The 24365-nt window shown below is 45.1% G+C and overlaps 1 protein-coding gene across 1 annotated transcript in view; it reads left to right on the top strand.

Annotated features, from left to right (window-relative positions):
- Positions 1-1303: 1303 nt before the first annotated feature.
- Lrp2 (LDL receptor related protein 2) overlaps positions 1304-24365 on the top strand; it is a 151889-nt gene continuing 128827 nt past the window's right edge. Inside the window, exon 1 of the mRNA XM_015987614.3 lies at positions 1304-1564. Coding sequence (XP_015843100.1) covers positions 1483-1564 — 82 coding nt within the window. The 5' untranslated portion in view covers positions 1304-1482. The remainder of the gene's footprint in view (positions 1565-24365) is intronic.

Below are 24365 nucleotides of genomic sequence, written 5' to 3'. Positions count from 1 at the left end.
TGGATAGCCGCTCCCCTACGTCACAGCGCTTTGCCTGAAGGAAATAACTCCTTGGACCAGGGCTCTACGGACCCGCGGTAGCTGCCAGGACAGAAGATTCTGGGATGGCCTGAGGCTGGGGAACAGCCCATCCTCCCGTGGGACTCCCAGCGGCTTCAGTCTAGTGCACCAGCTGGCTAGTCTCAGCGCCTCAGAGTCTCACACAGCTGGGGACCATGGCCCGAAGGGCTCCTGTAAGGTCCACCCTCTTAAGAGGGTTGTGCCTCAGTTAACAGGTTCAGGGTGGCTCCCAGCTCCTGAAGTTTTAATGCTGGCATCACGGGAAGACCAGCCCCTCCTCCTAAGTTTTGTTGAAGATGTAACACCTGTAGATGTGCAACTCAAGAAGCTAGATAGATATCGCCTCCACAGCAATGACAGAATCTCCTCAAAACACAAGCAAACCCGTGTGAGTGTGAGCAGCCTGCACCATGTCAGGGGAAGGCAGAGCCCCGGGGGAGCTTACCGAGTTCAGGCTAGGGCATGAAGCTCAAGGCGACTCTAAGCCCATTCTGTGCCTTTGTCCAACCTTTTCCTGGGTCCCCCTCCCCCCCAACACTTCCTTCCTCCCTTGGAACTCGCTTTGTAGACCAGGCTGGCCTCGAACTCACAGAGATACATCTGCCTCTGCCTCCGAGTGCTGGGATTAAAGGCGTGCACCGCCACATTCCCAGCTCTTTCTTTTCTTCTCCCTTCCTTCTCTTCCTTTTCCATTGCTTTTCTTTCCCTTTTCATCTTTTATTAATTAATTAGTTAATTAATTAATTTTTAAAAGTCGCTTCTCTTGACTTTCCCAGTTTTCCATTTCCTTTCTATCTCCATTCAAACTCTAGATAAAGTTCTGGAGTTTGTGTAGGTGGCAAATTTCTTCGTTGGCTGTCTAGCCTGCCTCCGTTCCTGGGCAAATCTCTATGAGTGGCGAGGGCAGCGCTTGCTCGTGTTTGAGTGAGTAGCAGTGATTGTCAGTGATTGAGCATGGTCGTGGAATGTGCGTGCGTGTGCAAGAGAGGGGTGTGCGCTCCCTAGCGTGTGAAGCAGTCACTGTATGTGGCCGGTGCGTGTGCTCCTGGAGGAGAGCATGCTCAAGCGTGCGCGCGTGTGGAGTGTGCATGTGCTATCGCGCAAGTGTTCGAGTGCCCACTCCTCCCAGAGTCGCAAAGTGCAGGGGGCGGGCCGGGCGGCAGGGGGCCTGGCCCACTGGATTCCCGCATGCTAGTTCCGGGGCGGTCTGGTCTAAAGGTCTTTATGCACTGTCTGGAGGGTGGGGACTGGCGCGGGTAGAAAAGTGGATGCCTCTGGAATCCGGGCCGGCTTTCTGCCTCTAGCAGCCAGCAGATTTGCGGAGCGAGACCTGCGAGCCTGAGCGGAGTTGCTGCTTGTGCCGGCTGCGGCGCGCGCCCACCTCCCGGGGAAGGAACGGCGAGGCCCGGGGCGGTCGCGAGGATGGAGCGCCCGGCCGCCGCAGCGGCAGCATGGATGCTGCTGCTGGCGATCGCTGCCTACCTGGCTCCAGTCAGTGGCCAAGGTAAGCGGCCACCTGCGGGAGCCACGCGCGCAGCGCCGCCGTCCACTCTAGGCGCTGCGGAGGGGAGCGGGGCGAGGGTGGGCGGCGGCGGAGCTGCTCGGGCTGAGAGCGCTCGGGTGACCCCAGGAGTGACGAGCGCAGCGCCTTTCCTCCGCTAGCTCGGGAACGGGGTCGCACCGGCTTCTGTGACAGCTCACCCCGCGGCGATTGCGCCTTTGTTCCCACGGGAATTAGTCCTGGCCCTCAATGCTTTTCAGGCTGGAACCTGGAGAGAGAGAGAGGGTCTCCCGCGTGGGTCTGCGCTTTCTTCTAGCCGGGGCTGAGCGGTCCTCCACGCAGCTCCCAGCGCAGTTCTCCACCTGCAGCGTCCGGCCGGCGCGGGAGACCCGATCCCATCGCGCGCCCGGGGCGGCCGGCCAGAGCCTCCTTCCTTCCATCAGTGACGAAACTCCGTCCCGCGGTGACCCCCATGAGACCGCATCCCATGATACCGATCATTTACGAAGCCAGATAAGGCCGGGAGGAGGGATTGGCGGAGAGAGAGCGACTGATACACTAGAGTACTTTCTTGAAGGCTTTCCCTTTCTACCCGGAGCGGGTGCTTTTGTGTTGATGAATGGAGCTGGTTTGCTGCGCCTGAGTTTTGGGGCTGGAATGCGGAAAGTTTCTAATGTGGCTACAAACTTTTTCAAGTTGTCCGAGAGTTAGATTTTTTTTTTCCCTCTCCTGCGAAACAGAGCAGAGGATAAGAGGGGGAAAGGGGGCAAAGTTTTTGGAGTTCAGAATAGAAAAAGTGTTTAAGAGAAGAAAATGAAAGACAAGCTAAAAGAAATGGAGAGGACCGAAGCTAAATGAGAAGGGAGGGAGGGAGGGAGGGAGGGAGGGAGGGAGGGAGGGAGGGAGGGAGGGAGGGAGGGAGGGAGGGAGGGAGGGAGAGAGGGAGGGAGGGAGGGAGGGAGGGAGAGAGAGAGAGAGAGAGAGAGAGAGAGAGAGAGAGAGAGAGAGAGAGAGAGAGAGAGAGAGAGAGAGAGAGAGAACAGGAACCCTCGAGCTCTCTCCCTGGCTTTCGTTGCTAGGTAGCAGCCTGGAGCTGCGTGTGACCGACCACCAGACAGACAGAGCGGACGCTGCAGCCACCGCAGGGGCTAATCTGTCTGTGGGGATGGGCCAGTCCCCCCTCTCCCCTCCCGCTTTTCCCCCGTCCGACAACTTAATTGCCCTACAATAAAAATGAAACCCCTATTGTTGCGGGATTAGTCAAAGCAATAAATTGATTTCCCTAGATCACATATTGGGGGTTGATGGGTGCGGACTGTGGAAGCCCCCCCGTTTACAGAGGAGAGCGGGGAGGGCTTGTGGATGGGCCGTGGCATGTATTCAAATGGTTAATCTGCTTTCTTTCCTCAATTCTTAGCATAAGCTCCTTAGAGGGAATCAAGTAATTATACAGCAACTCGGAGAAGCACCCATCTCAGACTTCCTGGGAAGTTTGGAAGGGCCGGCAAACGCACCAGGCTTGCAAAAATCTTTCCAAAAGGAGGGGTGGGCGGCAGAAGAAGACGACTAACAATTCTTTCTTTGAACATCTTTCTAGAGTATTGGAAACCCAGAAGAGGGATTTACTGTTGTTGTGTGTGTGAGGTAGGGAGGGTTCACAGTGCCTACTTAGGGTTATATATCATGTGCTAAATATAGCTTAGTGTACTTTTTTGTCCCTCTCTGGAAAATTACTGTCCATGTGTAAAATTATATAAAAAAAAAAGCTGAGAAGCATTCTGTAAGTTTTTTTTTTAAGCAGATATGGTAATGTAATGTTCACTAACTAATATGGTGTGTGTGTGTGTGTGTGTGTGTGTGTGTGTGTGTGTGTGTGTGTGTTTCTTCAGCCCCTCCCCTCCCCCGGGGTTTCTCTGTAGCCCTGGCTGTCCTGGAACTCAGCAGATAGACTAAATTGGCTTGGAATTCAGCTGCTTGCCTCTGCCTCCTGAGTGCTGGGATTCGGCTGTAATGATGGGAGCTCTTCAGGTTTCTAAAACTAGACCCCACGTCTCACCATTCTCAGTCTTCATATTTTACTATTTTAACTCATTTCTTAGGAGCCAGTGTCTCTGTGTGTAGCCCCGACTGGCCTGCAATCACTACCTGCTGCCTGTGATCCTCCTGTCTCAGCTTCTTGAGCCAGGGTTAACGAGTGCAGCTGCCCTGCCTGGCGGAGCACTCAGATCTGTGAACTGTAGAGCTGATACAGTAAGAGAACTTCTCAGGATATTTATAACCATATGGAGGTAAATTACATAAAATACTTCTTAGCCCAGTGAATACAGACAATGAAAATAAACTAGCAACTAACCTTACGTTTATCAACACTTTAAGAAAGACACACAAAATATTTTTTTACATTTATTCATGTATGTGGAAGTGCACATGTCATAACATGCATGTGAAGGGTAACGTGGATCTCGGGATCCAGCTCCAGTGGTCAGGCTTGGTGACAAGCACTTTTACCTGCTGATCAGTCTTACTAAACATTTTCCACTCAATTCTTTGAGGATTTCCTAGATCTTAGAATGTGTTCTTGTTATGGATTAAATTTTTGTGATTCCACCTTGAGTGGGACCTGTAATAAGGAGGCGGCATTTTTGGTCCTGTCACCTGTCTCTGGAACTTTAATTGCTGTTGCTTTTATTTCAGAGCGGACTTCAACTTCCCTGCTTGAAGTCTTTCTGATTATAATAGGCTTCTGCCTCAACTCTCCAATCATCTTGATCTGATGGAAACATTTGTAGGTGGAGGGAACCTTGGGTATCTAAGTCTGGGTATTGTTTTATACTGATGGGTGGTTAACCCAGCAGTGGGGAGGGAGGTCCTGAAAAGAATGAATGGGGTTAAGTTCCTGGCCTAAGGGTATGTAATCTGTGATAGAGCCCAGATGGAGTCAGTTTCTCTTTGCTTATCTCCTTTTGTGGATGCCCCACCCTCTTTGGTTGAGACTTTTTGGATTCCTTTCTGGGGATGCACACTTATCAGATGAAGCAAAGAATGGCAAGCAGATGACCTTGGCAGTCTTTAACCCGACTGGATGTGCCTAAGAGGCCACAGCAGAATGTCAGGCCAAAGAGGAATCTATTTATAGGTTAAGGCAGCCTCAGGACTTCAGCTTCCGGCTTGGTCTAGAACTTACGCCACATCAGTGCCCAGCATCTTCAGACCCATTTTGTAAACGCTTGTGCCATCAAGGCACATTCCTGAGGATCTTTGTGTTTTGTTGTGTAGACAGCTACGAAACTTGGATAAAACTAGACAAGGTAATTATTAGTTCCTGGTTAATCACTGTCTCTAGACAAGCACTTTTTTTTTTTTTTTTTTTTTTTTTTTTTCCCGAGACAAGGTTAGTGTCTCTGTGTAGCTTTGGTGCCTGTCTTGGAACTCACTCTGTAGCCCAGGCTGGCCTCAAACTCACAGAGATCTGCCACCACTGCCTGTTGGACAAGCACTTTCAGAACACTGAAGCTTAAAATTTTTAATGCATTTTTTATTATATTTAAAAATATTGATATCAAGAACCTAATTATCTTCCAGTACCATATATTGGTTTTGGCTGTTAAGTCTTACCAGGTGGAACAGGGTAACAAGCAATTGCAGGTTCCTTAGGAAATGTTCATTTCTTCACTCATTCTGGTTCAAATCAAAGGTTGGGGCTTGGGCATGCTAGATATTGCTCTGCCTCTATGTACCCCCAACCCACAAATAGCTGAATTCAAAACAAAGGGAGCCAGCTGTGGTGGGGTATCTTTTGTTGTAATTTTGTGAGACAGGGTCTCACAACATAGCCTTGGCTGGCCTGGAGTACACACTTACCTCTGTGCTGGGATTAAAGGCAGGTGTTGGAGTATGTGTTTTAATTCTAGAATTAGGGAGAGAGAGGCTGTGGGATCAGACATTCATGTCTAGCTTCAGCTAAAGAGGGAATTCCAAGTCAGCCTGGGCTACAAAGTCTGTTCTCCAACTGTATGTACATTCTTACCCTCACACAAACAAACAATCAAACAACCAAACACGCACACACACACACACACACACACACACACACACACACACACACACTCAGGGAGTATTAGTATAGTATTAGTGTAGTACTGAGTATTAGTGTAGTACAACTACAAATATACCAGTTGTGAAGCTCCACTCTAGAATGGAGAAAATGAGATTGAAGAAGCACTTGTTGGTATAACTGGAATGGTTTTTTTCTTTTCTTTTCTTCTCTCTCTCTCTCTCTCTCTCTCTCTCTCTCTCTCTCTCTCTCTCTCTCTCAAGATTTATTTATTATGTATACAGTGTTCTGCCTGCATGTATGCTTACAGGCCAGAAGAGGGCACCAGATCTCATTATAGATGGTTGTGAGCCACCATGTGGTTGCTGGGAATTGAACCCAGGGCCTCTGGAAGAACAGTCAGTGCTCTTAATCTCTGAGCCATCTCTCCAGCTCCCCTGGAATGGTCTTCATATTTATTAGCTTTGTGAGCTTGAGGAAATGAAAGGAATCACTGCTACTTACTGTGACATGCTTTACAAGTCCAGAGTATGTAGGTGAGCTGGTCTGGATTTCATAATTAAATGGACTCCACTGTGAGACTCTGAGATCGTCATTCTCTAGTTTCGGGTTACCCTTCCCAGGACCTCTCTGGCTTTAGGAAGATTTGACATGCTTCAGTGTCGGTTTTGGGTCTCTATTTGAAAATGATTAGTAGTGGTTTGTTTTGAAATGCCAAGTTTGCCTTTGTGTTCTGTAGAGGTCCATGAAGAGAAGTGGGCGGTGCTTGGGATTTTGGATTAAGACTCTTAGTTTGAATCCTACTTCCTTTTTCTTATTACCCAAGAAATCCAGTGTAACTGCTGGAGGAGCCCCGGGTTGCTCTTTTTGTCTGTACAGTGGGCTTCACATTTACTTCACAGAATGGTTGGACAGAGTGAATCAGAGTGGGAAATAGCTAGCAGACAGTGTCTTCTGTCATTAATTTTCTCTGGATTTTGACTTTTGCAGCTAACTGGTAGGGCATTAGTGCAGCATGCCCAAATCCTTGGATTTGATCCACTACCAAAACAAATTTTAACATGGGCAGGCAATAATGGCTTTTACATATTAATCAGGAGTTGTATTGATAATAGAAACCTGTGGTAAACTGACTGAAACCAAAGAAATTTGTTGAAATCCCTAAGTGAAGATTACAGATATTTGTTTAATTTATATGAGATTGCCTTTTATCTTGATAGGCGTTAGCAAACATTGACAATTTCATTTGGTTCCACCTGCTACAAACTACTCTGTCATATCAGTCTTGTTTTTCTCTTCTGCTCCTGAAATGACTCCATTTTCAGACATCCTCTTGGTGTAAAATGACTGTCGCGGGTTTGGAGTTCCAGCCTATCATGCCATATCCAGAGGGAAATTGTGGATAGCTTCACTGGTTGCATTTCAATGGCTTTTCTTAATTGTAAGGTTATTGGACAAATAGATCACCTTACTCAGGGGAAGAAGTGTCGCCATTGGCTGTGTGTGCTCTTCTGTGGTCCCAGACTTTGCAGACAAAGTGTGGATCTCAGAAGAAAATTGGGGTAACACTGTGAAGAGAATGGTGAACACAGGCCGAACGGCAAATCTGATATAATACCTTAGTAGACGAAATTGATTAAAGATGCTATTTTCATTTTGAATGTGAAGACAGATTTGAAAGGCATATGCAAATTTCTCGAGAGTTGGCAGTCCCCAGCTAACACAATGAATGAGGAACATTAAGGCAAAAGACAGGACATTCTATGATCCTGGAATCATGTTGCAACTTTTTTTTTTTTTTTTTTTTTTTTTTTGGTTTTTCGAGACAGGGTTTCTCTGTGTAGCTTTGCGCCTTTCCTGGGACTCACTTGGTAGCCCAGGCTGGCCTCGAACTCACAGAGATCCGCCTGGCTCTGCCTCCCGAGTGCTGGGATTAAAGGCGTGCGCCATCACCGCCCAGCCTCATGTTGCAACTTTTAAAGTTGTTATTTTCCTTATTATAATTGTGGCCATACTAAAGATCCAATCTGTAGGTTCATGAGTGCCACACAAGTTCTCTATCACAGAGCCACAACCCAACCCAACTTTTCAAGTCTAGGAGGAGGGAAGGAAGAACTTCTAGAAAGTTCATTTGCCAACTAAAGTTTTTCTTCTCCTCTTCCTCTTCTTTTTGTTTTTGGAGACAGGGTTTCTCTGTCTTGGCTGTCCTAGAACTTGCTCTGTATGTAGACCGGGCTGGCCTTGAACTCACATCACAAGTCCTCCTGCCTCTGCCTTGTGAGTGCTGGGATTAACGGGCATGCACCACTACCTCCCAGCCCCAACCAAAGTTTTCTTATTTGGAGAATGTGAAGAGGAAAAGAAAGTTTGGGAAAATGAGTGGCAAGATTAAAGCAGGGACTTCTTCAGTCCATTGGAAGGGCTTCATTTGGCTGTGATTTCTTTTCTAGTTAACCCCATTCGTTTGTGTATGGTTCCTGGACTTGGTCCTTTTTCCAAGCTCTTGATCACCTGTGATTTAAAAGGACAGCAATAAAACACGTGTCTCTCTCAGAAAACAAGAGTAAGACAATTTTTTTTAGAATATATATTTATTTTTATCTTATGTGCATTGGTGTTTTGCCTGCATGTATGTCTGTGTGAGGGTGTTGGATCCTGGAGTTACAGACAGTTAGTTGTGAGCTGCCACATAGGTGCTGGGAATTGGACCCAGTCCTCTGGAAGAACAGTCAGTGCTCTTTTCTTTTAAAAATTTATTTATTATGTATTCAGTGTTCTGTTTGCATGTATGCCTGCTGGCCAGATCTCATTACAGATGCCTATGAGCCACCATGTAGTTGCTGGGAATTGAACTCAACCAGTGAGCCACCTCTCCAGGCCATTCAGTGCTCTTAAACTGAGCCATCCATCTCTCCAGCCCCAAGGTTCTTTTTTTTTTTTTTTGTTTTTGTTTTTGTTTTTTCAAGACAGGGTTTCTCTGTGTAAACAGCCCTGGCTGTCCTGTCCTGGAACTCACTTTGTAGACCAGGCTGGCCTTGCTCACAGGGATCCACCTGCCTCTGCTTCCCAAGTGCTGGGATTAAAGGTGTATGCCACCACTGTCTAGCTAGCTGACAATATTCAGTTTTACCTCTGAAATCTCGATGTGTTTGGTCATTAGCCCTGACTGAGATCATCATGCTGGACCCCCCAAGGTTATAAGAAACAGTGAGAAATAAATGAAAGAAGAAAATGTTATTACCATTCTGTGCGTTGAAAAGTTAAGCCACTGTTACCATGGATACAATGGCTTGTTTATCATCTACAGATCTTGGGATCTCAGTCTGTAAGCAATAACCAAAGAACTAATTACTAAAGTAATTCCTTCTAAGTTTGAGAAGAAGCCTTCATCACTTACTGCTGATGCATACTCAGTGTCAAGGCATGTCCTCCGGAGGGTCCAAAGGATGCTGAAATCTGAAAGGTGGAGAGTAACTTTAATCCTCTTAGGCTAGAACTTCTTGATCCTCATATAAAAATGATTGTCTTATAAGTATCAAGCATTTGCATGTGTATTGGGAGCAATTCTGTGATTTTTTAACAAGGAGTAAAAGCTGAAAAAAAATTTCATATCCTTAAATAGATTTGACTTAAAAATTTTGAGCCGGGCGGTGGTGGCGCACGCCTCTAATCCCAGCACTCGGGAGGCAGAGGCAGGTGGATCTTTGTGAGTTCGAGGCCAGCCTGGGCTACCAAGTGAGTTCCAGGAAAGGCGCAAAGCTACACAGAGAAACCCTGTCTCGAAAAACCAAAAAAAAAAAAAAAAAAAAAAAATTTGAGACAGGATCTTTCTATGTAGCGCTGGCTGTCCTGAATCCGACCCTGTAGATAGGCTAGCTTGCCTCTGCCTCCTGGGTGCTGAGGTTGAGGGCATGCACCACCATGATTGGCAGCTTAATTTTGTAAGGGTCTCATTTTAGCCCAGGCTAGCCTTGAACTCCTGACCTTTCTGCATTTATCTGCCAACGGCTAGAATTGTAGATGTGTACTACCATACTCAACCACTTTTTTGGTCTTTTTGAGACAGGGTTTTATCCTATAGCTCAGGCTGGCCTGGAACCTATTATGTAGCACACTCAGGGTGGCCTTGATCTCTTGGCACTCCTGCCTCAGTCTGGTGGGTACAGAAATTACCAGGGTGAACTACTACTAGTCCTGATACACTGAATTTAAGAATGGATATATTTTATCTAGAATATGTCAATATTGGCTATATTTTAACCTTACTAAAGGGGAGAAGGAAAGCAGTAGCTGGCATGGACTTTCACATTCTTTTAATTCTGATGTGGGGAAGGGTGTGGAGAACACTTTAAAAAACAAAAACAAATAGAAAACCCAACTCACACTGGATAAAACAATATGAGTATTTCCTGGCTCCTGGATGGGAAGAGTCCTGGGTGGCAGTGGAGTCTGGGTAAGGTTCAGCACGGTTTCCATGCTTTCTTTCCCTTGGTGTTTGCCTTCACTCTGTTCCTCTGGTGCCAGGCTTGTTTTCAGCCAGCTTTTCTGCGGTTGTAACGTCCAGACAAATGGGGTTACATGTATTCTTGACCTGGGGTTTTCTTCCCTCCCTCCCCTCTGTCCTTTTCCTGCTCTCTCTTCCTTCTTTTCTCTTAGCTCTTGCTGTGTATCCCAGGCTCATCTCAGAACACTTGACCCTCGGTGCCGGCCTTCCAGATGTGAACCACCAAAGCCTGCCTTCAGTTATGCCTTTATTTTTCTTCTTGCTTTTGGAGACAGTGTCTCATGTAGCCCAGGATGGCCTAGAATTCCTGATACTCCTGCCTCTACCTCTCAAGTCTGGAGTAATAGGCATGAGCTGCCATGCTAGGCTTTAGCTATGTTCTTAAAAGTATAACCACTTCACTTACTTCAATAACTTAGAACGCTATACTTTCCTGAGTTAGATTCTCCAAACCTGGCATATCAAATCACGCGAGGAGCTTTATAAAGCATATAAACTCATAGGCCAGAGCCTACAGTCACTGAACCAGGAACATGGGGATCTGTATTTTGAAGAGTTTCCAGGTAGTTCTGGGCTCAGACAATCTAAGAACAGCTGTTATGGGAACCTTCTCATTCCTCAGTTTTGTGAATGAACTTGCCTGCAGTGCCAGTCCCTTCCTGTGGCAGTTCGCTATGCTCTGCGGAGTCAGGGTTTACCTCCCCACCCCCAACAGAGCCCACTGGCTTCTAGAGTAGCCTTCTGTTCTGTGGCTGCAATGGGAGCCCATTTCCTTCCTATCCTTGGAATGTGTTGATCTCACCACCTCTCCCCTGGCCTTGAGACCTCTCATTCCTCAGCTTCTATTTCGGAATCCTTGCTAAAGTCACTTCTTCCTTCACACACTCTCAGCAGCCTGGCCTCCTTTATCCTGCTCTGTTGAACCCCAGTCCTGGTTCAAACAAGTTCTGCACACCTGCTTCCCTGTGTCTAAACATGGCAGGAGAGCACCATAGCACAACACGAAACTAAAGCCATGCAATGAATCTCAACTTTCAATTGTGTGTGTGTGTGTGTGTGTGTGTGTGTGTGTGTGTGTGTGTGCTGGGCCTTGTGCATGCCCTGACTCTGCTTTTAATAAATGTGGAGATAGGGAGAGAATGCCACACATTTGTATGACAGCTACTACTGCTTGCCTTCCAGCCTGCGTCGTCTGTGTTCTGGAAGAAATTCCTATGCCTTAAATTTGAAGTAATTCATGTTCTAGATCATTTTCTTTGACCCCAGCAATTACTTAATACCGTTATTGTCTTCTCCTTCCTTTCTCCTATCTTCTAACCATTCCTTCCCACCTTATTTTTTTTTTTTTGAGACAGGGCCTCACTTTGCAGCCTGTAGCCCAGGCTGACAATCAGTTCAAACTGAATGTCCCCTGCATCTTTCCTCTGTGGCTCACTTTCTCCATTACAGCACTCACTGTGGGAAGTATTAATGAAGTTACATAACTTCGTATTTGCTTATTTACTTTTTGTTTTTCAAGACAGGGTTTCTCTGTGTAACAGCCCTGGCTGCTTGGAACTCACTCTGTAACTCTCTAGACGAGGCTGGCCTCGAACTCACAGAGATCCACCTGCCTCTGCCTCCCTAGAGCTGGGATCAAAGGTGTGCGCCACCATCACCCAGCTTGCTTGTTTACTTATTGTGTTCTCTTGAGACAGAGATTTCATTTCTTCTATTCATTGCTCTATCCTTAGGATCCACAACAGACAGAGTCGAATGAATGCATGAATGGATGTCCCATGAGTTTAAGAGTGGATATCCCCAAAAGCTATGTGCAGTGGCACATCAGGAATCCCAGCTACACTGGAGTTTGAGGCAGGAGGATTGCAAATTTGAAGTCAGCCTGGGCAGTTTAAAAAGACCCTTTCTCAAAATCGTTTTTCATCAGATGTGACTCATGCCTGTAATCCCAGCAGTTGGGAGTTTGAGGCAGGAGGATTGCCTTGTGTTCTAGGCCATTCTACACTATGATGAGATTCTGTTTTAAAAAAAAGTCTCAAAAAGTAGGGCTGAAGGTGTAGCTTAGTTGTTAGGGTGTTTGTCTAGCATGCACCAATCTTTGTTCTCTCCCCAGCAGCACATAAATTGGATGTGGCAGTATACCTGTATTCCAAGAACCTGTTAGGTAGATGCTGAAAAGTCAGACATTCAAGGTCATTCTTGATCTCTCTCTCTCTCTCTCTCTCTCTCTCTCTCTCTCTCTCTCTCTCTCATCTCTGGGCTTCATGAGATTCTGTTTCAAAACAAGGAAATAAGTGAACAAACAAACCTCACAAAAACAGGACTTTTAAAAAAGTGCTCAGTGGCAGAGCACTCGCCTGCCTAACATGCACAAAAGACTTTGGATTCAACCTCCAGCACTGAAAAGAGGCGGTGGCATCCTATCCCGGTTTTGCCAGCTCTTAATATCTTAGGGTCTCTTGGGGCCCCTTTTAGGTCCCGAGGGAGGAAAAGAAAAATTGTTGTCTTAATCAAAGCAGGTGGCTTAGCAACACTGTTTCTCTCCATCTGAACCCCCACATCCCCCACCCCACCCCACTGGTGACCCCCAGTGCGTTTGGGTAGCCGCTTCTTCATTCCTTTTTAAGCTTCCCTCCAGATCCATGGTTATCCTGTGAGAATTCCCCTGTACGCACACAATGGGTCATTCTGCCATTTTTACTACACATTTGATACAGTAGCTTTTACAAAAAGATAAGCCAAAGTTTTTCCATGTTCTGTTAGTGGACTGTCATTCTGTATTTAAACAGAGCACAAAAGAAAGCTGCCTGGGCCCATGGTACAGTGAAAACAGCAGCCAGGACAAAAGGCCCTCTCTGAAGAGGGGAGCGGTTTCCCAACTCTGGGAGGCAGCTGGCTGAGGTGGGAGACCCTCCAGTGCCCCGTCAGGGCCTTGTTTCTGATGGATGATGGAAAAATAGGCCCGATGAAAAGGGCCCAGGCTGCTGATAAAGGCCAAGGCTACTTGTTCTGTGGTCCCAGACTTTCTCGGCAGCCTTGGAAATGATTCAGTTGGTAAAAGTGTTTGTCTTGCAAGCATAAGTTCAATGGCCTGCATCCATGGAAAAAGCTGGACTTGTTATTCCAGCGCGGGAGAAGCAGACAGAGCGTTTAGACCAGTGGGCAGCGAGTCCCAGGTCTTCTTTTCTTTCTTTTTTTTTTTAAAGGGTGAATGGCACCCCAGGCTGACCTCTGGTTTCCACATACATAAAAGGTTGGAGGGCCAGAGAGATGGCTCAGCCATTAAAGGCAAGGCTCACAACTAAAGGGGAAAAAAAAAGAAAAAGAAAAAGAAAAAAAGGAAAAAAATAAGAAAAAAAATAAGTTGGAGACAGGGAATGACTGAATCACGTGCAAATATAGGTAAAGAAGCTGGGAAAATGAGCTTAGTATTAATGACTGATTTTCTTTTTTCCTGAGACAGGCTTTTCTCAAATGACTGAATTTTTAATTATTATTATTATTATTTTTTTTCTTTCTTTCCTTTTTTTTTTTTTTTTTTTTTTTTTTTTCTCGAGACAGGGTTTCTCTGTGTAGCTTTGTGCCTTTCCTGGAACTCACTCTGTAGACCAGGCTGGCCTCGAACTCACAGAGATCCATCTGGCTCTGCCTCCCGAGTGCTGGGATTAAAGGCATGCGCCGCCGCCGCCGCCGCCGCCGCCGCCGCCGCCGCCGCCACTACCACCACCACCACCACCACCTCCTGGCATTTTTTGGTTTTTTTCGAGACAGGGTTTCTCTGTGTAGCTTTGGTGCCTGTCCTGGATCTTGCTCTGTAGACCAGGCTGGCCTCGAACTCACAGAGATCCACCTGCCTCTGCCTCCCAAGTGCTGGGATTAAATGTGTGAGCCCCCCACCCAGTTACAGCAGTTAACAGCATAGAATTTTATGTGTTAAGGACTAAGGCAAGACAGGTGGTCTTGTCCAGTTGTTAAGTGGTGGAACTAAAATTTGAGGCCAGAACGTTGATTCTCACGTGGATAAGTGAGAGAATAGAAGAAAGTGGTAGACTATCTTTGTGCCTCATTTCAGAGACTGGTGCCCTGCAGCTCAACCTTTGGTCCTTCTCTTGGGGGCGGGGGGAGGGCAGGTATGTCCTCTGGGGATGCATGGAGGGTTTTGGACCCAAAGTGCTTCTTGTTATGTCTGGAGATGTCTGCTTTGTCATTACTAGGGCCAGTTCTTCTGAGTGGGACATTGTTTCCCTGGGGACCCAGAAGCAAACTCCGAAGCTGGCGTGGTTTTAGAGAGAGAAAGGGTGGAAGAAGCAGAAAGTGAGAGGGAGTGTGTGTGTGTGTGTGTGTGTGTGTGTGTGTGTGTGTGTGTGTGATTACTTGTTCTTAAGATGCCTGTTTGAACAGTGAAACAAACTCTAAAACAGAAAATTTTACTTTGTAGCACAGCCCATACTTCGCTCAATTGACATAAGATTGCTAGAAAAGGTTATAGCTGGATGTGGTGGTTGATCTCTTTTGTGAGTTTGAGGGCAGTCGGGGCTACATAGTGAGTTTCAGGTTTGCTTGAGTTTCAGTAAGATCTTTTCTTGAAAGAAAGAAGGAAAGAAAGAAAGAAAAAGAAAGAAAGAAAGAGAAAGAAAGGAAGACAAACCCTTCATCTGTCAAACAAACATAATAATGACAAAAGCAATTGTTAAGATCCATCAACAGTGGTAAGTTTGAGAAGAGACTCTTGGCTTGGGATGTAGATGCCATTATTTTTCTAGACCATAATGATGACTGTGAATAGAAAACTATTCATCTGGCCAGGCAAGACTGCTCACAGACAGGGTGAAGACAATTTGCAAGCTTGACTACTTGAGTTTGATTCCTAGGGACCTACACACATGGTAGAAGGACAGTCCATGACTTCTACTATGTCACACTGGCACCACAGGCCTACCTCTACCCACCCACCCACTCAATAAACAAGTACAATAAAATAAAGAGAAACCTTTTTCTTTTTATGTTAGCATATAATAAAAAAATCTGCAAGAGTACACACTCTTCCCAAGTTGGTTGCTGTTTTTATTTTTGTTTTTTTGGTAGGGTCTTACTATGTGTATGCAAGCTGGCCTTGAATTCCTCCCGTCTCAACCTCCTGAATAGTGTATACTACTAAGCCTGGCTCCAAGTCAGTTGCTAAAAAGTTACCAGAATTCTGACTTTTTCTGGTATACTTTGACATAAAAATGTACTTCTCCCCTAATATTTGGTGCAGTGAAGTGTAGAAGGAATTTGCTAAGCAATCAGTAGAAGACGAGGTCCTGGTGAAAAACAAAATGGATGGCTTAAAAATTGAAGGTTTGATGCCTCTTACTGTAAATGATTAAACCCAGCAGTGAAGACAGGAGAATGTGGCACACCATGAGCTAGTAAGAAGAGCACTCTGTGCTCGCCATTTCCCTGCAAGGGGAACCAAAGAAGAGATGTAACAGTTCCAGAGGGGAATGTGTATCACAAATTCCTCTTGTAATCTACAATTAGTTTTCAGACATTTTGATGTGATGGAAGGAATGAGAAAGAGAAGAGAGATGACCCTTTATTAAAGCCCCAGTCCTCTTTAGGGGATGACTTCCTCCAGAGGTTCCCTGCGTCACATGCTCTGTTTAGAAGACAGTTGGCTCTATGTAGAGGAAAAATGATAGACCCACTAATAGAGAACTGGAGAGATGGGGGACTACATGGGCTATTCTGATCGCCGCTGTAACATTGCTGGTTTTCTTCACCCACGCCCACCATCTCTTGTGGCAGAGGTGAGAGACTGTTGTTCATTTGAGACAGGATCTCACTATGTAGCCATGGCCTGAACTCACTATGTCGACCAGGCTGATCTTAGACGCACAGAGACCCCCCTGCCTCAGTGGTAGTTGTGTGCACCACCACACCCCACTAACCTTAGCTTTTATATATGTAAAAATGGATACATTTTTATAGGTTTCAAAGCAATAGGCTTTGAGTGTTTGCATTTATGAGTTGCTCTATCTTAAGTGAACATAGGCTAAGTTGTTTGTGTGTACATTACTGTAATCTTTTGGGAATATGCTAGACAGACCTCTGCATGCTAAGCGTGTGCTCTGCCACTGAGCTACCCCGCACTCCTATTTCTATAAATATTAATATATGTATATATATTAGTATAACAACCACCACAGTCGGGATTAGGACAGCTCCACCCCGCCCCCGTTCTTTGTGTTTACCCCTTTATAGCCAGCCCCAGCAAATGAAGTATTTTTTAAGTCTTTTTTTCTGGAAATTCACTTTCCTAGATGAAAGTCTCAACTGCCTTTCATTTGTTCATTTTTATTCAAGAAGTGTTCTCTGCTGGTTCTTGAAGTAATTCAAAATGACATGGTCGGTAAAGTCGCACGGCTGGATTTCCTTTATTATAATGGAAGGGTGCGGGGAGGGAAGCCATGGAAAGATAGAAGCCCTTTCAAGGCAGCCACATAAGAAAAAGATCTTGCTTGTTGTTTGATTGGAATCTGAAAAGAAAACACTCAAGATTCTCCCTTGAAGGGGAGAGAGGGGTAATTTTTATTCAAGGAATTACTGCCCGACACCTGGGAAATGATTAGTTGGCGTTTGCAAAGAAAGAAGATTAAGTTAGTGTGGTTAATTAACTGTGGTAATCAGGTGACTTAAATCAATTAACTCCTTGTTAACAATTTCCATCAATTTTGTAAATAAGTCACCAAGTCAGTAGATTGTACACTTATGATGAAAGACTTTTCTCTGAGTTATTATTGATAATGGATTAGAGATGGTCTCTTTCTTGTCTCATCCACTCCCTGCTTGCCTTACTTCAATAATGAGGATGCTCAAGCTGGTTTTAGTTTGAGGAGGACACACCAGGGTAGCTTTTACTATGTGGTTTCAAGGAAGAGTCAGGCTTGAGGGACCTGTGCGCATCTTAGCACATTTGAAAAGACTGATGGAGGAGGGACGTGAGTCAACCCCTCCAGGGGGGCACTAAGGAGACCCAGGCAGCAGATCACGTTATAAGATGCCGGTTGCCCGGGCATTTAAAGTTCTTCTGTTTCCTTTGCCAACTGCATGAGTGCTGTGACATAATGAACAGGACTCAGTACTCACACTTATGTACCTCTCTCTCTCCCCCCGTCTGTCTGTGTGCTTGCCATAGCATGGCATGAGTATGGAGGGCAGAGGACAGTCTGTGGGAGTTGGGTTTCTCCTTTCACCATGTGAATTCCAAGGATTGAACTCAGGTCCTTCGGCTAAGTGCCAAGTGCCTTCACTCACTGAATCATCTTGCCAGCCCTAAGAGTTAAACTTTAGAGGGAAACCTTCAGTGATCCATTTAAAGGAAACACCCCCCACCCCCACATGTGTATACATATGTATATACACACACACACATACCTCACATGTGTATACATATGTATACACATACACACACACATTTTAGACAGGGTCTTATGTAGCCCAAGTTAATCTCAAATTCACGACTATATAGCAAGAGAATGACCTTGAATTCCTGCTTCTGCTTCTAGCTCACAGGTGCTGGGATTGTGGGATTACAGGCATGTGCCACTATTCCTAGCAGTGGCAATATATAGGGTTTATTTGTCTTTGTGAATACAGAGCCAAGGACATGCTAGACAAGTCGCCTGCCATTGAAGGGACACCCCCTGCCTGCTGGGCTATATTGACCACATTCATTTGTAAAATTTGATTATGTTTTAAAAATATCCTAGAAATTACACAACTAAATTCTTGTTTCAGCCTCCATAGTGAGGTAAGTATGGGGCTATGCCACTGAGCCAGACATAAATGACAAACGTCCTAGTCTTCAATTCATTGTGAACCAGAATATTACAAAAGTGTATCCTGTGTCCTTGAGAACATTATTGCCTTTTCTGAAAGGCTTGAGCACGTGGGCAATTCACTCTTTAGGACAGATGATATGAATCGTTTAGGGCTCTGTCAGGAAGAAATATTTGAGTTGTAAATATACATTTGCAACAATTCTATGCTAAAATCACTTCCATTAAAGAAAAAGAGAGAGAGAATTCCCATGGTTTCCTCATATCTACTGATGGTAGATTTGCCTCAGGTTTGGGGACACAGCTCAGGCAGTGGCAAGACAAGAGACAGGAGGATCCCCGAGGTGGGCTTCTGACCACTGTAAGTATGTCCATCACACGGACTGGCATCTGTACACATGTGTATGAACACACATGGCCTGCCTTGTGGGAATGGGCAGAAGCCAGTGATTTAAGTTTAAAGCTCTTGTTTCCAAGCCAGCCCCTCCCAGCCTGCTCAAAGATCCCTAATCTCAGGGTCTACTATGGACTGAGTTAACCTGGGGCCAAACTTTTTTTTTTCATGTTGGGACATAGGCTGTGACTTGGAGATTTAGCTCAGTTGCTTCCCAGAGGCATTCCTGTGAGTCACATGACCCCTGAACCCAGCTTCCTCAACTGTACGATGTCGATTCTAATTCCTGCCTCTTGGGAATATTTATAGGTCATTGTGAACATGCAAGGTACTAGCGCTTGGAGAGTGTTCAGTGAACATTTGGTCCTCGGGGAACCTGGTGCCAAATTATTCACATTTGACCAGTTCCTGGTTGGGTCAGCGCTGCTGAGGAGCCTCCTTGCTGTGGGCTTTTGAAATGCAGAAACCACCTGTCAAATTCTCTATCCATAGAAACTGCTGAGGGGGAAAAGTGCAGCTTTCTAAGGGGAGGGAAACTACCAGAGGAAGCAATGGTAGAAGACAAGGCCTTGTCACCCGCCTGTCTGCTCCCAAGGACAGTTTGGTCCTTCATGTTCCAGATTTTTAAAGGTGAAAATTCAATGCCAAATTGTGAAAAGGTTCACATTTCTCAAGAGACTGAGCATTTCCGTCTCATGTATCCCTGGACGTGCACTCTGTCCACTTGGCTTCCTGTAGTTTATTGTGTCTCTCTAACCCTGAGACTGGTTGGAACAGGTCGAAGCAGAGGGTGATATGCCCTCTGGTCAAGGATTTGCTGAGAGAGCACATGAGGATCACACTTGACTTTGGCGCCTCCAGGCAGCACACAGCCGTCGATCGGCATTTGTTCCTTTATGTAGGGTTCACCCATTCAAGCACATATGCTGGCCCAAGCCTGTGGTCTCAGGATTTGGGAGGCTGAGGCAGGAGGATTGTGACTTTGTGACCAGCATGGGTTATATGCTGAGAATCTGTCTCAGAAGCGGAACAAAATCCAATCCTTCCTTATTTAATGAAATTACGGGGAAGACCACTGAGAAGTTGTATAGGTGACTGGTGGGTAGGTCTGGTTAATCGTTCCCATTAGAATGATCACTGGTGTGTTTATTACACAAACATCTACATGCTGTGTCAGGGACCGGTTGTCCATAGATGATGAGATGTGCTGTACTAGGATTTGGGAGCACAGCAAAGAGGACTATGTAATCCAGTCTGCAAGGCAGCCAGGATGACCCCCACATGTGAACTATTTGAACTGAGTCTTAGAGGAGGGTGTCACAGGAGCTTGGAAAGCTGCACTGCAGGAGGTTTCCTCTGAGTAGAGGGGTGGGTTTGAAAAAATGTAAGTTGGGAAATATAGTGGTCAGATTTTTTATTTTTTTGTATATATGTGTGCTGCTACGTGCACACACACATGTGTATGTGCAAGTGGAGACCAATGTGATTTCAGTGTCTTCCTCAACCTTATTTTTTATAGCAGGGTCTCTTGTTGAACCAGGAATTTACTGATTGGACTGGACTGGCTGATCAGCAAGCTCCCAAGATCCTCTGCTTTCCATTTCCCCTGCTCTGGAGTTTCAGGCTCCTGCCTCCGTGCTTGGCTGTTTTTATGTAGTTGCAGGGGATTCAGTGGCAACTACTTTTCCAGCTTGGCCATCTCTCCATTCTGTAAAGACTACATGAGACATTGTTTTAAAAAAGCATTCATTCTCTGGTTTTGAACTACCAAGACCTCCAGGTCAGCAGCAGCTGTGGTGGTGATACCAATTAGCAGCTTGGATTTTTGTCGTGGTTGTTTGGATTTTTGAGACAGGGTCTCACTGTGTAGCCCTGGCTGTCCTAGGACTTACTATGTAGACCAGGCTGACCTCAGATTCATAGAGATGCACCTGCCTCTGCCTCCCAAGAGCTATAAAGGAGTGTGCCACCACTGCCCGGCTCTGGACAAGAGCTTTTATTCACCACTATCCTTTGAGGAAAACCAGACACTGATAGTAACATGATTTTCAGAGAGAGGTAGGGCTGGGGTCTGAGTCTGGCGTCTATGATGTCAGGGACTTAACCCTGGGCAGTTCCATGGCTTCTAAGTCTTCTCTCTGCCCTTTCCTTCCCTGCTGTAATTTTACAGGGCTTTCTCAGTACTGTGCAGCCATCCGGAGAGTCTCACTCAGCCTCTTAGTTCTGTGTAAGAGCTGGTGGCTTTTAGATATGAAAGACTGAGTGGAAGGAGAATGGAAACTCACCTGTGAAGAAGTAATGATTCTGTATGTAGCAATAGTTGAACCAGTAGGGAGGGAAACTCACTTACACATCCTGAATTAATCCAGTGATGAGAACAAAGTGGTTGTACATACAGATAAGCCTCCCCCACTTATTTTGGAAGCCTGTGCATGGGGCTGCCGCCACCTGTGGATGTGTGCGTGCATACTTGACTTCCATTTGGGTGGAACTGGCGAATGCTGTGTTTCCAGTGAAAGGGGCTGCTGGACTCCTAACCAGTGCAGCAGGGTTTTTAAATGTGGCTTTCAACAGGTGCCGTTTATTTGTTGCTTCTTCTAAAGCCTTGGAAGTCATTGCCCGTGCAATATTCCCCTCGCGACCTTTTCATTTAGTTAAGTTTAATCTCAGATTTATCACACTGCTTTAGAGAGGTGCCTGGGTCCTACTGAAAAGCCTTTTGACTGTGTTTTAACTGCTCTGCGCTTTTACAGAAAAAACACTTACCCTGATGAGATTTGGCTTCAATTCAGCAAAAGTTTTGATACAATATATGACATCATAAGATATCCTGTTTCCCTCCAGTCTGCTTCAATGAGGGGCAGGGAACATATTATTTATTGGGTCTCTGGAAAATGACCACAAGGGCATTTACAGAGTGAGTTCCCTCATGAGTGAGCTTCCTATTTAAGCAAGTGCACATGCCCACAGAAAACATTCCTTTAAAATATTCTGTGGACAACAAGCTCATTGGGGGGAGATTCTGGAGGCTGAGAAATCCTGGCAAGCCAAGGGAGAGAGAAGGGATTTTTAGATAGGGAGGGGAGGTAGGATCCCTTGACTAGATAAGGCTCTGCTTCTTGGACTATTAGATGCTTTTTCGCTTTCTAACCTACCCAGGAGACTTAGTGAAGTGCTGAGTGAAGGGAAACTCTGAGTATTAGCTCTTTCAGCAAGGACTGGCTTGCCCTCATTTCTTAGATTCTAGATGGATCTTGGCTAGTTGACTTGGATCACTGAAAAGATGGTGCGTTTGCTACAACTGTCCTTCCATCTCACAGAGACGATTTTATTAATTTATGTTTGCTTGAACTGAGTTTAACATGTTGACAGTATGAAGAATACTTAGGACTTTTAGTCTAACTAACTAACTAACTAACTAACTAACTAACTAACTAACTATTATTTTTTAATGCCGAATGCTGTATATATACATTTTATATATGTATATACTTAGATATATATATATTTGAGACAGGGTCTCACTCTAGTTTGTGCTACCCTGGTACTTAGTTCTTAGTAGAGAGTCCAGACAATTCTCCTGCCTCAGCTTTCCAAATTCTGTAATTACAGGCGTGAGTTATTACCATACCTTAAGGTGTCTGTTTCATTAGCAGTGATGGGATCACGGTGTGGGTTCATGTCTCCTTTCTGAGGAGGAGTCGGATGGCCATGCTTATTCTTGGTCAACTAGAAATAAAATAATGGCTTCGAATGATTACATTTTCTTTTCAGTGTATTAAAGGCAGTGGTGAATATCCTTTCTGTGATAGAATATTTTTGCAATTGTTGTTTTTCTATCACATAAGGTTGAGGACTCTGATAATGTAGCTAATACAGATCTTTAATGCTTTTTAAAAACTTTACATTTAGTGTGTGTGTGTGTGTGTGTGTGTGTGTGTGTGTGTGTGTGTGTGTGTGTGTGTGAGCTCAGTGGGTAGAGGTGCCGTTGCTACCCTGACACCTGAGTTTGAATATCCACATGGCGGAAGGAGAGAACTGACTCCCACAGGTTACCCTCTGACCTCCACAAGCACGCTGTGGCATAGGTGTGCCTCCCTCTCGTAAACAAACAAACATAATAACAAAATTTAAAGTTATATATACAGCAGTACATTCTTTAATTACTAATGATACTTAAAGCACATTATGTAAGTGTTATGAAGTGTAATTCTATGTTTTTTCCTCCTCTTCCTGTTTCTGACAGTCATCACAGGTAAGCAAGCATAAGTCATTGAAGCACAATTAGTTTTGAGACAGCATAAATCCCCATGTATAGGCAGAAACTGGAGAAGCGTTTTTAGCATGCATGAGAATCAGCTGGTGAAATACAATGCTGTGATTTTTGTGTCAACAAGCCTTTGAATTGTGTGTGTCATCACGATCACATAACATGACCGTGATGACATTTATAGTGCCTGGGAGTGATTTGGAGACCTATAAATGCTATTGGAGCCCAGGCATACCAAGCCAGGGCCAAATGACTCTGGGATGCAGCAGATAAGCTGAAGTTTTTCCCTCCTTAATTAAAGTTATATTTATTTTCTTTGTGTGTCTCTTAATAAACTGGTAGTAACATAATAAGTATAAAGAACACATACACAGAAATATGTCTATGAATACCTGATATGTATTTTCTGGAATACATTCTAAATGAGAAGCAACTTAGTCCCTCCCATATAATTTGTGACTTGTATAAATAAAGGCCATAGCAATGACATGCTGGTGAAATATGGATTTGGGACATAGTAAGGCTTGAATTGCTGTTTTGTACCCACTTGAAGTCAAGGTACAAGGTACCAGATGTAATTTAATCAAAAGGCTAGTACTTGGGATGTCCAGTGTCATTGAACTCAGTGTCTAGGAATGATAGTCTCCCTTTGTGAACTCTTTCATTTATTGTAATTATTGTGATAGTTAATAATTAAATAAGATGGAGGCAGGAAGAAGAAATACAACAGTTTATTTAGTGTGTGTGTTTGTGTGTCTGTGTATAGGCACATGTGCCACGGTAGTCTGTCTGTCTCCTTTCTGCTGGCCATCAGCTGCCATCCAGTTCTCTGTCTCCACTTCCCATCACGCCTTATCATTGCTGGTATTACAGATGTGTGCTGTTGCATCGGCTTTTTACGTGGGTTCCGGAGCCTGGCCTCATTATCAGGCGGCAAGCATTTTTATGTCCGCTGAGCCAGCTCCCCAGTTCCAACAAGATATAAACCTTTCTGCCTCTATTATTATCGCCACTGCCAGTGACATCAAGCCATTTTTTTTTTTTTTTTGGTTTTTCGAGACAGGGTTTCTCTGTGTAGCTTTGCGCCTTTCCTGGGACTCACTTGGTAGCCCAGGCTGGCCTCGAACTCACAGAGATCCTCCTGGCTCTGCCTCCCGAGTGCTGGGATTAAAGGCGTGCGCCACCACCGCCCGGCCGCCATTTTTTTTTAAATGTGGAGGTTTGCTGATTTTACCTGTCTGTTAGGATGACCAAAGTCCCACCTGCAGCTTTTAATACACCCGCCCACGTCATTTTCACTGAATCAGTACTTGGCCCCATGAACCAGACAGACTCTGGCTTGACACTGTAAATGCTGTGGCTTCTCTGTTGCACCATTTAAAACTCGTCAGCAGGAAAGAGCCTGCCTGGAGACGTGTGACTTTGCTTCTCATGAATAACTAATTTCATTTTTAATGTTTAGTCCATTCAACAATCTTCTAATATTATTTGATAAAGGAAGTCGATAGCAATCCTTTGACTGATCTGGGTTAGAAAACAGCTTGAGTCTGTGTGTGAATGGGAGATTTATACTTTTTTTTTTTTCAGAGTATTTTAAATCACCAAGTGTTGAAGGGCATTTTACCCTTTTCTGAAGTAGCTTAATTCATTGGGTCCTTATTTATGGGGGCCAGCAGACCATCTTAAATTTTCCTCTTTTAGATAGTACTCTTTTCAACATCCTATATGAGGGTTCTCCTCCTAGAGGGGAGAAGCCTAC

The sequence above is a fragment of the Peromyscus maniculatus genome, chromosome 4, assembly GCF_049852395.1.
Source record: "Peromyscus maniculatus bairdii isolate BWxNUB_F1_BW_parent chromosome 4, HU_Pman_BW_mat_3.1, whole genome shotgun sequence".
Lineage (NCBI taxonomy): Eukaryota > Metazoa > Chordata > Mammalia > Rodentia > Cricetidae > Peromyscus > Peromyscus maniculatus.
Note: the sequence above shows the minus strand (reverse complement) of the source record. Positions and strands in the feature narration are given on the sequence as shown.